Source organism: Vicugna pacos, chromosome 9, assembly GCF_048564905.1.
Source record: "Vicugna pacos chromosome 9, VicPac4, whole genome shotgun sequence".
In the NCBI taxonomy this organism is placed as follows: domain Eukaryota; kingdom Metazoa; phylum Chordata; class Mammalia; order Artiodactyla; family Camelidae; genus Vicugna; species Vicugna pacos.
Genome location: NC_132995.1, coordinates 33,853,352 through 33,865,552, shown reverse-complemented (window position 1 = coordinate 33,865,552; position 12,201 = coordinate 33,853,352). Strand labels below are relative to the sequence as shown.

General features: G+C 33.8%; 1 protein-coding gene across 9 annotated transcripts in view; it reads left to right on the top strand.

Annotated features, from left to right (window-relative positions):
* Positions 1-12,201, top strand: part of CNOT1 (CCR4-NOT transcription complex subunit 1) — a 93,704-nt gene that overhangs the window by 16,531 nt on the left and 64,972 nt on the right. For all 9 annotated transcript variants that reach the window (XM_072967479.1, XM_015248080.3, XM_015248078.3 and 6 more), the window contains one exon: positions 10,697-10,972. In XM_072967479.1, coding sequence (XP_072823580.1) covers positions 10,871-10,972 — 102 coding nt within the window. In that variant the 5' untranslated portion in view covers positions 10,697-10,870. The remainder of the gene's footprint in view (positions 1-10,696; positions 10,973-12,201) is intronic.

Genomic DNA, 12,201 nt, shown 5'->3' with positions numbered 1-12,201 from the left:
TCTAGCAGATGATTGTTTATGGTACACTGGAGCAAACTGGAAGAGGATCATTTGGCATTTTGTATAATCCTGATAAATGATTATAATAAAAATTTTCAATTAGAAATATTTTCAATATTTAATGAACTTGAACTTGTTTCTGTAATAAGGTTTATGTCGGCTTTATGCTCAAAAAGGCTACATACATTTTAATACTCCAAATTATTGACAGTCATCAGAGATTTCATTTGCATAAATAAATATGTTAATACATATAAAACAGTTTTTAGAGCCATTCAGAATTTTAAATTGAAATGCTTAAAGGGAAAGGCTCATCCTTTTTTACTGACAAAATGTATTACTGACTTTTAAGAAAATGTGAATGTATTTTGAGCCCAACATTAAAAATAATGATGTAAAAGTAAAGATGAAGCTTTGAGAATTTGTGTGCATAGTAGCTGTCTTGGATGCCATTTGAAGAAAGAAGAGATTTAAGGGTTTTAGTTGTTCCTGTCAAGATGTGGCCATTCAGCTTTACCATATCATCACTTTGGACCAGTCACAACTGGTCTGCCTGGTTATGTTTCTTGGCAGGTGGTATATAAACTTCTCCAGCAGCTCCACTGAAGATGGGCAGCTGCTTACTTTTCAGCTAGCTGTCAAGCTGTTGTTGAGGTGATAGAGCATTGTCCAATGTGCTTATAAATGGATGGATAACCTACTGTTACCTTGAGGGCTTAGGAGATCCTTATCTCTGCTCTATCTCTTACTCTTTAAAGATACACTCTTTTGGGAAAGCTGTGATATAGCTGAGGCCTAATTTTACAGATGGGAACAGGGAGGGGGAAGCACAGAGAGTCAGTAATTTATTCAAAGTCATTTAGCCTGTGTTACATGAAGTTACTGGTCTTAAGGCTTTAAATTTTGGATTATTTAAAACATTGCCTTAAACTTTCATTTTGTAGAGTTTACCATATACTGGTAAAAATTAAAAATGCACTTGAATACAAAGTTAATTTTTGGAAATCACATCACATGCTTATAATCCCTGCTTTAAATTGTAAAGGTGATAGACACGTGCCCCATCCCCAGTTTTGTTAAGAAAAATTTCATATATACAGAAAATGAATAGTGGTACAGTGAACAACTCCATAATTTCTTCCTAGAATCAACAATTAATGTTGCTCTGTATATTTTCTTTATATTTATATATTTTTACTGAACCGTTCGATCCCAGATCTTCAGTATGTATCTCCTACAAAATAAGACTTCCTGGCTTAGCCATAGTACTTCTAAGAATATTAAATACTTTTTTAATATCCAGTCAACTTTAAAACTTCCCCATATGCCTCAAGAATATCTTTTATAGCTTTTTAAAATCAAGGTCTGATTAAGGTTCACATTACACTTTTTCATTTTGTAATCTAAAACAGACCCCACTTTCTTTTTCTCTCTCTTCCTGCAGGCTTTCTGATGAGCACAGGCCAGTGGTCTGGTAGAATAATCCAGCATTTGAATTTGTCTGGTTAGGTTCTCATGTGTAGTTAAACTTGGTCCTTTAAACCCTATATTTGCTGTGAATTAATAGGTGTAGAGGTGAGGTTAGGTTTAAGTTAGCCATCTTTGGCAAGAGTACTCCACAGTGACACTTCATATTGCAACACATCAGTAGGCACATTTGTTGAATTTTCTCATCATTAGTAACTCAATTATTTGGGTAAGGTAGTGACAGCCAGATCTTTATTGTAAACGGACATTTTTTTCTCTTCGCAATTTGTAGGTAATCTGTTGGCTAATACTTTACAAATGTCCCAACAGCCTTTCACCGGCGGTTTTTTTAGGCATTGGTGATTCTTGCCTAAATGAATTTTTATATGGGTCAGGGGTGTTACAAAATGGTAATTTTATTCTTTTATACTTTGTAAGTGCATTAGCCAGCACCTTCTGTAAAGGTGCATCTTGTCCTTTAAGTGTAATCATGCATTCAGGGATTCTTATTCGCTGTATTATAGTCATAGTCAATTTTTTTTACCCTATAATCTATTGGAATGAACTTCTACCCATAGTGGCTTATTGAAATTTCAGGTTAGATAGCATTTTAATTTAATCTTCTATTTATGTCAGGATGTTTAACTGTCAGGATTTTTTTTCCCCCGTCTGGACATATACGAAGAACTTAGAAATTTGTGGCTGCAAAAAGTATATTTGATCACCAATATGCATTCAAAAATGATATGTTTGAGATAAATTAAGAATTTGGAGTATGCAGATTGGCAGTAGTAAAATCACCAGATTATTTATTTTGCTCCCTCAACCATTTCTATCTAAATGTTGCTATAGTTGTGGAAAATTATAGAAACATTGGTCAAAATCAGCAAGAATCCTTTTGATTGGCTCTTCTGTCTTTCTGACGTTATCCCCCTGAAATTTTTGAGTGTTTCCTTTTTTTTTTTTATCATAGAATGACCCAAACTCACCTTGCGTCTTCCTTGTTCCACACTCCTGGAATTAGTTATTTCTCCAAGGAACTTTGGCTGTTTTTAGTATTTAGAAACCAAGATCCAGGAGTTAGATGGACTTAACTGCTTTTGGAGTATAATTTTTTTTTTTAATTTAGATCTTCTTTAATATTTTTTTAAACAGCGTTTTCTAGTTTTCAGTGCAAAAGCCTTGGGTTTCTTTTTTTTTTTTAACATTTTTTATTGATTTATAATCATTTTACAATGTTGTGTCAAATTCCAGTGTTCAGCACAATTTTTCAGTCATTCATGGACATATACACACTCATTGTCACATTTTTTTCTCTGTGATTTATCATAACATTTTGTGTATATTTCCCTGTGCTATACAGTGTAATCTTGCTTATCTATTCTACAATTTTGAAATCCCAGTCTATCCCTTCCCACCCTCTGCCCCCCTGGTAACCACAAGTCTGTATTCTCTGTCCATGAGTCTATTTCTGTCCTGGAGTATAATTGTTTCTGGGGCATTTCTTTCCTTTTTTTCAGTTGAGAATAGAATTGACACATAACACTGTAAGTTTAAGGTGTATAGCACATTGATTTGATATATTTATATTGTGATACGATTGCCATTGTAGTGTTAGCTAACAGCCTATCAACATCACATAATTATCATTTCTTCTAGTGGTGGGAACAGTTAAGACTTTAGGATGTTTGATGTTTATAATACAGTTTTGTTTATAATCACTCCTCTGTGTATTAGATCTCCAGGACTGACTTACCTACTAATTCCAAGTATGTACCCTTAAACACCCAGTCTCCTACGCCCTGGTAACCACTATTCCATTCTGTTTCTGAAGTTCAATTTTTGAACATTTTTTATTAAAATATGATCAACATACTAGTTTCAGGTGTACAACATAGTGATTTGAAATTTGTATGTATTTCAAAATGATCATGATAAATCTAGTTAACATTTATCACCACACATAGTTACAAAAAATTGTTTTTTCCTTTTTTTTCTTTTGACACTTATTCTAATTGTATTCACTGTGTTGTACATTACATCTCCAGGACTTACTTACTTTATAACTGTTAAGTTTGTATCTTTTGACTACCTTCATATATTTAATACACATACCTCTGGCAGCCATCAATCAGTTATCAGTTCTTTGTAAGTTTTGTTGTTAGTTCTTTTGTTTGTTTTTAAGATTTCACGTGGAAGGAAAGTCATAGTCTAACTTATCTCACTTAGTATAATGTCCTCAGGGACCAACCATGTTGTGGCAAATGACAGGATTTTTTTTCTCCTTATGGCTGAATAGAATTCCATTTATATACAGTTGACTTTTGAACAATGTGAGGATTACGGACATCAGTCCCCGAATATAACTTTACAGTTGGTGTCGGTATGTGCATTTCCATATCCAACCATGAATCGTGTAGTGCTGTAGTACATATTTAGTAGAAAAAAAATCCATGTATAAGTGGACCCATGCAGTTCAGACCTGTGTCATTCAAGGATTCACTGTATATACTACATCTTTATACATTTATCCATTGATGGGCATTTAGGTTGTTGCCATATGTTGGCTATTGTGAATAATACTGCAATAAACATGGGGAGTGCATATATCTCTTTGATAACCTGTTTTCATTACCTTTGGTTGTATATACAGAAATGGGATTGTTGGATTGTATGTATGTAATTTTAAATTTTTTGAGGAACCTCCACATTGTTCTCCATAATAGCTAAACCATTTTATAATCTTACCAGCAGTGCACAGGGATTACCTTTATTCCACACATCCTTGCCATCACTTACTTACCTCTTGTTTTCCTGTTGATAGCCATTCTTACAGGTGTGAGGTGATATCCTAGTTTTGATTTTCATTTCCTCAAGGATTAGTGATGTTGAGCACTTTTTCATGTACCTGTTAGCTATTTGGATATCTTTGGGAAAATGCTTAGTTTCTCTGCCCATTTTAAAATCAGATTTTTTTTGTTGTTGTTACTGAGTTGTAGTTGTAGTCCTGGTTTTGTTCTTTATCATGATTGCTTTGGCTATTCAGGATCTTTTTGTGGTTCCATACAAATTTTAGGATTTCTTAAAATAAATTTCTGTGAAAAATGTCATTGGAATTTTGATAGAGATTGTGTTGAATCTATAGATGGCTTTGGGTAATGTGGACATTTTAACAGTAATAACTCTTTTCAGTCCTTGAACACAAGATGTCCTTCCATTTGTTCCTGTCATCTTTCTGTTGTTTTCTTTCAACAAAGTCTTGGCAGTTTTCACTGTATAATCTAGGGCGTTTTATGAGACTCACTGAGGACATTTTTTTAACGAGTTCCTGTTGATATTTCCATTTCAAATAAGACATAGTTCAGGTTTTTAAAAGTTTTATGTTTACTATATTCCTCTGCACTGAATCTGGATTCCTATTAACATATTTACTGTTATCTAGTAATATATAAAAGTTGGTTAAAAACTACAATAAAATATTACTGCTAACAGTAAGCCTACTGAGTCAAATTTCTTTGAATTATCTGTTCTTAAAATATATCCCGCTGTACAACAAGGATATTCAGGATACTGTGTTCAGAAGTTACCTAAGTACTAGTTTACACTGTGTTCTATGTTATCAACTTGCCACTCAGGTTTATTTTGTGTATGTGTGTTTGATAATAGTTTTTTCTTGTTTAATTAAATTTCAAACATGTAAACATGGTTCAGAAGTCAAAACCATAAAAGATACAATCGGTGAATTTTTGTTCTGATTTCTGCGCCTTCTACCCACTTTTCACCTACTCCAGTATAGGTAGTTTTTTCTTAGTTTATGGCTGATCTTTGCTGTGTATTTTTTGCAAAAAAAAGTAACTATATGTATGTGTGCATAGATACAAACCAAAATAGCATATATATAAATTACAGCTTAAATGAAGAGAATATACATTGTATGAAATGTTTATTCATTAGTCATCTACTCTAGGCCTTTCCTTATTTAACTATGATAAATATTGCTGCAATGAATAATATTGTTCATATCTTATATGTGTGAAGTGTATAGATTCCTGAGACTTTTTAAAAATGGAATTTTAAGTGAAAGCCTATCTGTAACGTCTGTTAATTGAGACCTGTTTTTTCTGCACATGTAAACATAGGTGTGTTTATGGGATGAGATCATGCTATTCAGAGTAATGCAGCTTTTCACTCAGAGTCATGGGTATTAACACTTGGTGGATTAACCATAAACCACAGCTGCTTGGTATTCCTTAGGTTAGATGTACAAAAACAATTTATAATATTATGTAGTGTTCTCCAGTTAAAGTATGAAATAATTTTATTTCAACTTATGTGTTGGGTTTCTACATATTATTTTATAAGCTTTTTTTCATTCCACAGTTTGTAGTGGCTGTTCATGGCAAAACTACATTTTAAATGTTTGTTTCACATGTTGGGTGGGATTCTATTGCATGTATGTACATAAATCCTTGCACTGATGGATATATAGATTGTTTCTAGTACTGTAATATTAGGAAAAATACTGCCAACACAGTTATACAATCTTTGTCTTCCAGAGTTGTATTTTACTTTTTACATAGCCATTTTTTTTATATAGCCATATTTTTGGTAAATTTTTTGTTGTCACTGTTAACAGTTGTCTTATATTGCTGTCAAATGTCAGTGACCTTTGATTTACACTGTACACTGTTGTTAAATTGAGAAATACTGAGGGGAAAAGGTAGTAGAATAACTGCTGGGAAGGATTGAGCATTTTTGTTGCAAGACTGCTGCTATTACTATTTCCACCGTTGAAATGCCAGTGGCATGTTAAATGCTCTGAGATTTTGGAGGATGAATTTCTATGTGTGTTTCTAATAATGAAGATAAGGGGGCCTATTGAAGTGGTAGCTGGTTTTGAACTGACTTTGCCCTTGATATGAAGTTAATAGTTATTTTAAAATTTGAGTCCCTGGTATATATGGAGACCAGTGCTAGGCATTGCATATACAAATAGAATGCTCCTGGGCCACAGGTATCTTACGGTTAAAGAATATCTTGGAATCTCAAATTCAGTGATCCTGAAAGGATTTAACATCTAAACATTTTAGTGAATAGGTGTTGAATAGTTACTTTTTAGCTTTGCACTTACATATTTAAATACACATGAGCTATAAATAAAGACATTGTGACCCAAATTATATACACATTATGAGGCTAGCAAGGTTAATTAGAAGAATCTTAACAACTTGACAGCATATGCTACTGAGGCAGCTAAATTAAAAATCATCTGCTATTTACTCTCATATAATGTTTATATCTGACTAGGAAAATTTCAGTGGATTTTCATGCCTTTTTGGTAGAGTCAAAATATAGGTTACAAAATCTTAAGCTATAGTTTGCAGCTCTTCAGATATATGGTGAGTTCCTACTATGGGCCCTGTAATGCTTGTAATAAGTTAGTGTACAATAGACATTTATATCACTGCCCTCATGAAACTTACATATGAGGAGACAGACAAATATAAGTATGTTATTCATGTTTGGTGATACAGAGAAAAGGGGGATTTGGGAGTTACAATTTTGAGGTCAGGGTAATCCTCACTGAGAAAGTGACATTTGTGTAGACTTGTAGAATTGAGATGAACATGTCTGGAGGAAGAGGATTCCAGGCAGAGGGATCTAAAGTGGGAATGTGCTGGAGAAGCAGCAAGAAGATCATTGTAGCTAATGGGAACTGAGCAATGGGGAGAAAGAAAGAGGAAACCAAAAGAGTACCAGTGGCTAGGTTCTGTTAAGCAGTGTTTGTTCATAGGCCATTATAAGGGCTCAGGCTTCTGTTCTGAGTCAGTGGAGGGTTTTAAGTACAGGATGACTGAGTTTTCATATTTAAGAAGTATTTTTCTTTGGCTGTTGTGTTGGGAATAGACTATAGGGAGCAAGGGCAGAAGCAGGGAGACTAATTAGGTGGTTTACATAGTAATCCAAGTGAGATGATGGTTCTTGATTATCATAACTGTGGTGAGCAATGATTGGATTCTATATGTATTTTATAGATAGAGCCAGAATAATTTTTGACAGGTTGATTTTGGGGAGTGGGAAGTCTCCAAAGAATTTGGCCTGAGTAACCCTAAGGATGGAGTTGGTATCAGCTGAGATGGGGAAAATGTGTATTGATGGAACATCATGAAGGGGAGTGAAGGTAAGGAACTCATTTTTAAGCATGTGTTTGAGATTTCATTAGGAAATTAAATTCTGGGACATCATGAGAGGTTAAGGCTGGAGCTAGAATTTCTAAGAGTTATTGGTAGAGATGGTTTTTAAAGCCATAAAACTGAAGTAGATCAGGTAAGTGAATGTAGAGAAGTCCAGTACTGTGAGGTCAGAAGAGGAAGAGCCATTAAAGGAGACTAAGGAGAGACCAGTTAAATGGCATTTTAGAAACAAACAAAGTAATGAAAGTGTTTATCTTGGAGGAAGCAGTCAGTTTGTCCAAGGCTTCTGGATGGTTATCGTGATCATGTGTTCTGGTTTACATCTGTTGTCTTGGTGTAAATTGTTAATGGCACCCCCATTATTTTCAGAAGCATCCTCGTTTGGTTAATTATGTTGTCACCCTGCTAATAGATCTCGTAAGGTTCATTAGTTTAATGCTTTAATTTGCTCATGTAATGAAGATTGGCTTGTTGAAATTTGTGTTACACTAGTATTTTTATTTTTAGCAGTCTTTAGATGTTCATGTGAAAAAGTTGTAACCCTTGTCATGGGGCTCATAATAGAAGAGATGATGTACTTGAAGTGCCAAAATATAAGGAATTCATTTTATTGGAAAGTCATTCAACACTTGTTTTGCTAGATATGTGCTGTACCATGGTAAAATAATTAAAATAGGCTATCATAGCATCTATTTCATGGTAAAGTGATTCTGTTGTCCCTCATTGTCAGCATTTTAAATATAAATTCTGAGCAAGGAGGAACTTTATACATCTTGCAAACTCTCACCTACAATGAAATCGGTTGCCTTTTTGTATATAATTACAAATAATTAATAGATGTGTGTAATATAGTATAAAATAACTACTGTTTGTGTGAATAACATACTTCTGAATAATATAGTTTTAGCTGAAACAACTTGTGAAAATTAAAAATATTGTAGATTTGGCACTAAAAATGAGCATTTTAGATTTTAAATAAAGGAGTTCTGTTTAACCCTTTTAGCCACACAATTTTGATGATAATGTTCTCTGAAGGCACCTTAGTCAAGGACTTTCTGGATCTGAGTTCTTGTTTTGAACTTGGGAGAGTGTTGAGTGGTTTCTTGGCTTTTTTTTCTTCCTTTTTCCTGGAAATGACTGGTATATATGCCGCCTGGTTTAGATTTGATGTAGAGATCTCTAAAATGATCAGTGATACACATGTGTATACATTCGTTTTTCCTCTTGTTTCTTTGGCTAATATTTTACCAAAATCTCAAATAATCTACTTATCCTAAACCTACCTACCATTCTGGTGGGTTTTTCCCCCCTTTTCTTTGTAAACTTTTGTTTAAAAAATAAGGATGAAAATGTATACTTGTGGGAAAACAACTTTAAAAGCTAAAGAGGGTGAAAGGGAAAGCTTCCACACTTCACATCCTTACTCAGGGGTATATATTATTAAGTTCTTATTTATTCAACAAAAAATTTTCTCTATATATATACATATATATATAATATATGTATATATACATATATATATAATATATATGTGTATATATATATTATGGGTATCCTTCCTGCACAGTTTTGCTTTATTCTTTTTAACAGCTACCTTCTTTGGATATACTGTAATTTACGCAGTTACTCTTTTTCGCTTCACTTTTTCTTTTTGCTATGGTAAACAATACTTCAGTGAAAATCTTTGTTTCCTTTGAGTTCTTGAGGCAATATATGTGGCGTGATACAGTCTTAATAGTAGAATTACAGGTTCAAGGGTAGTGCAGTATACACTTTTTACAATACTGCCATTTTGAGTTTCAGAAAAGGTTGTGCCAGGTAATGTTAACAATCTGGTAAGTCCTCTTTTTTTCCCTGTAACCTCATTACAGTGTGTTTTGAAGCTTGAATTTTTGCTAGTCTAATACAGAAAATAATGCTGTCATAATATGAAGGGAACAACTTGATCTAAGAATTTATAGCAGGCAAGTTGAGTTACATATAATGGATAGATACAGGCACAACTGACCTTTAACTTTATTACTTTAGAATTAAAAAAAATACATATCTTGCCATATGCCCAACATTCTCCTACTCTTTTTTTGAGAAGGATGTGGAGAATGGGAACCTTTGCTTTGCAGGAACAAAACCAAACAGTGTAGTCTACTTTGTTTATTAAAGATAAAGGTTTAAATGCCCTTACCAAGGAGCTTTTAATCTTCATGAATTTTCTGTACCTTACATGGCAAATTCTGATTGTAATGAAATTATAAGCAGATTTCAGAACATAAAGCTGTGGAGAAGCCAGCTCCTTGCATAAAGATGTGTTTCAGCAGTGGTACTTGGTAAAGTCTTAAAAAAACTTTTTTTTTTTTTTGGTGTGTTTTTTGTGTTGGTGATACAGAATAGTTCCTCTGACTCAGCAGGTGGTTGGATAAACTGATAAGCATCCTGTCATTTTAGCTATATTGCTGCTTTGAGCTTCCTTTTCTAAATTCTCCTAGTGAAAAGTTTCAACAGTACAGGAAGGAATTGGGGTTTTAGGGCCCTTACTTGCTTTTAAGTCAGCCATTCAGATACCTAAAACATACATCCTAATATACAACTTTAAGACCAAACTACTATCTGAATCTGAAGCAGTACATAAGTAGTAAAGTGAATAAATGGGATCTTGTAAGTAAGTTATATATAGTGTGGGAAGAGGGACTAAAAATGTCAGATGAGTATTTCCACAAACCCTAATTTTAAGTTCCTGTGGTTTCTAAAGGATATAGGATAAATTGTCATTGAAACGATAAATTAGAAGTCTCAAATAGTATAGATTGTCTTGCTAAATTCAATCTGTTTTTTGCAGCAGAAGTTGGGGGTGATAGTTTCCTTTTATTACTGGCCCTACCTAATTTTAAAATTTGACATCTTTTATCAGTAGTGGTTGAGACATCTTAATTTAAAAAAAAATCCTTAGTGGTATTTCAGGAATTAAGATGGAGAGATGGAATTTTTAACCCTAATAAAAAATTAACTAATTAAAAAAAATGTGGATTTTTTTTTAACAGGTGCCATGTTTCAGAAAAGAGTAAGACCCCTGGTAAAGAAAAACTGAAGACACTGTACAGACACCAGATATAGGCTAATTACAAAGAAAGCATTAACCTGCCTCTGAGGTGACTAAAGGGGAATAATGGTGATTTTGCGCCGGGCTCGGCCGCCTGCTTCCGCCCCAACCAGCAATGAATCTTGACTCGCTCTCGCTGGCCTTGTCTCAAATCAGCTACCTGGTGGACAATTTAACCAAGAAAAACTACCGAGCCAGCCAGCAGGAAATACAGCATGTAAGTCGTCTAATCAGAAAAGTGCCATTAAAGGAATGAGTATACAATGGAAAGTTGGAAGTTTATGTGGGTGTGTTGCATAAAAAGTAACTTTTGCCCCTTATTTCATATGATTTCAGCTTAATATATAAAAGAGATCTTATCCCAGTCCTTTTTTTTAAATTTTAGGATTCACAGATTTTAATTTTTCTATAAAACTTTTGAAATCTGATCTGATTTGTTTCAGTCTTGTCCCTGTTTTTTTCCTTTTCTACTTTAAAAAATTGAGATACACTTCACAAACTATAAAATTGACCCTTTTAAAATGTAAAATTTATTAGGTTCTAGTAGATTCACTAAGTTATTGAGCTATCACCATCTAACTCCAGAATGTTTTCATCACCCCAAAAAGAAACACCTGAATCTATTAGCATCTGCTCTCCATTTCTCCTTCCCTGCAGCCTCTGCCAACGACTAACCCACTTTGTGCTTCTGTGGATTTGCCTTTCTGGACATTTCATACAGATTTCATGAGTTTCATTTTCATATAAATGGAATTGTACCATATGAGGCTTTGTTTTTCAAGGTTCATTCCAATTGGAACATACATTAGTACTTCATTCCTTTATGGATATGCTACATTTTGTTTACCCATCAGTTAGATATTTAGGTTTGGTTTCACTTTTTGGCTATTGTGAATATTGTGGGTATCAACGTTTGTTTACAAGTTTTGGGTGAATGTCTATTTTCAGTTTTGGTGATGTATACCAAAGAACGGAATTGCTGGGTCATATGGTAACTCTGGCTTTCTGAAGAACTGCCAGACTTTCCCAGAGCACTTTTCATTTCTAGGAGCAGTGTATGAAGGTTCCAGTTCATCCTCATCCTTATTAATACTCATTATTGCATGTCTTTTTGCTTTTAGACATTCTAGTGGGTGTGAACTGGTATCTCATTGTAGTTTTGATTTATACCTGATGGTGTTGAGCATCTTTTCATGTGCTTATTTGTATATCTTTGGAGAAAGGGCAACCCAAGTCCTTTGCCCCCCAATCTTTTAAAATTACTGTTCTCAAATACAGATTTAACTTTAGAGCATTTCGCTCAATCTTTACAAAAGTAAAATAGTATTCTGTGCCTTAGTTTTAATGATTATACCCCTTTCCTATTTATAAATTATGGAGTATTGTGTATATTGTCTAATTATTATAAGTTAGTAGCTCTATGACTTTGGGTTACTTCTGTGTATT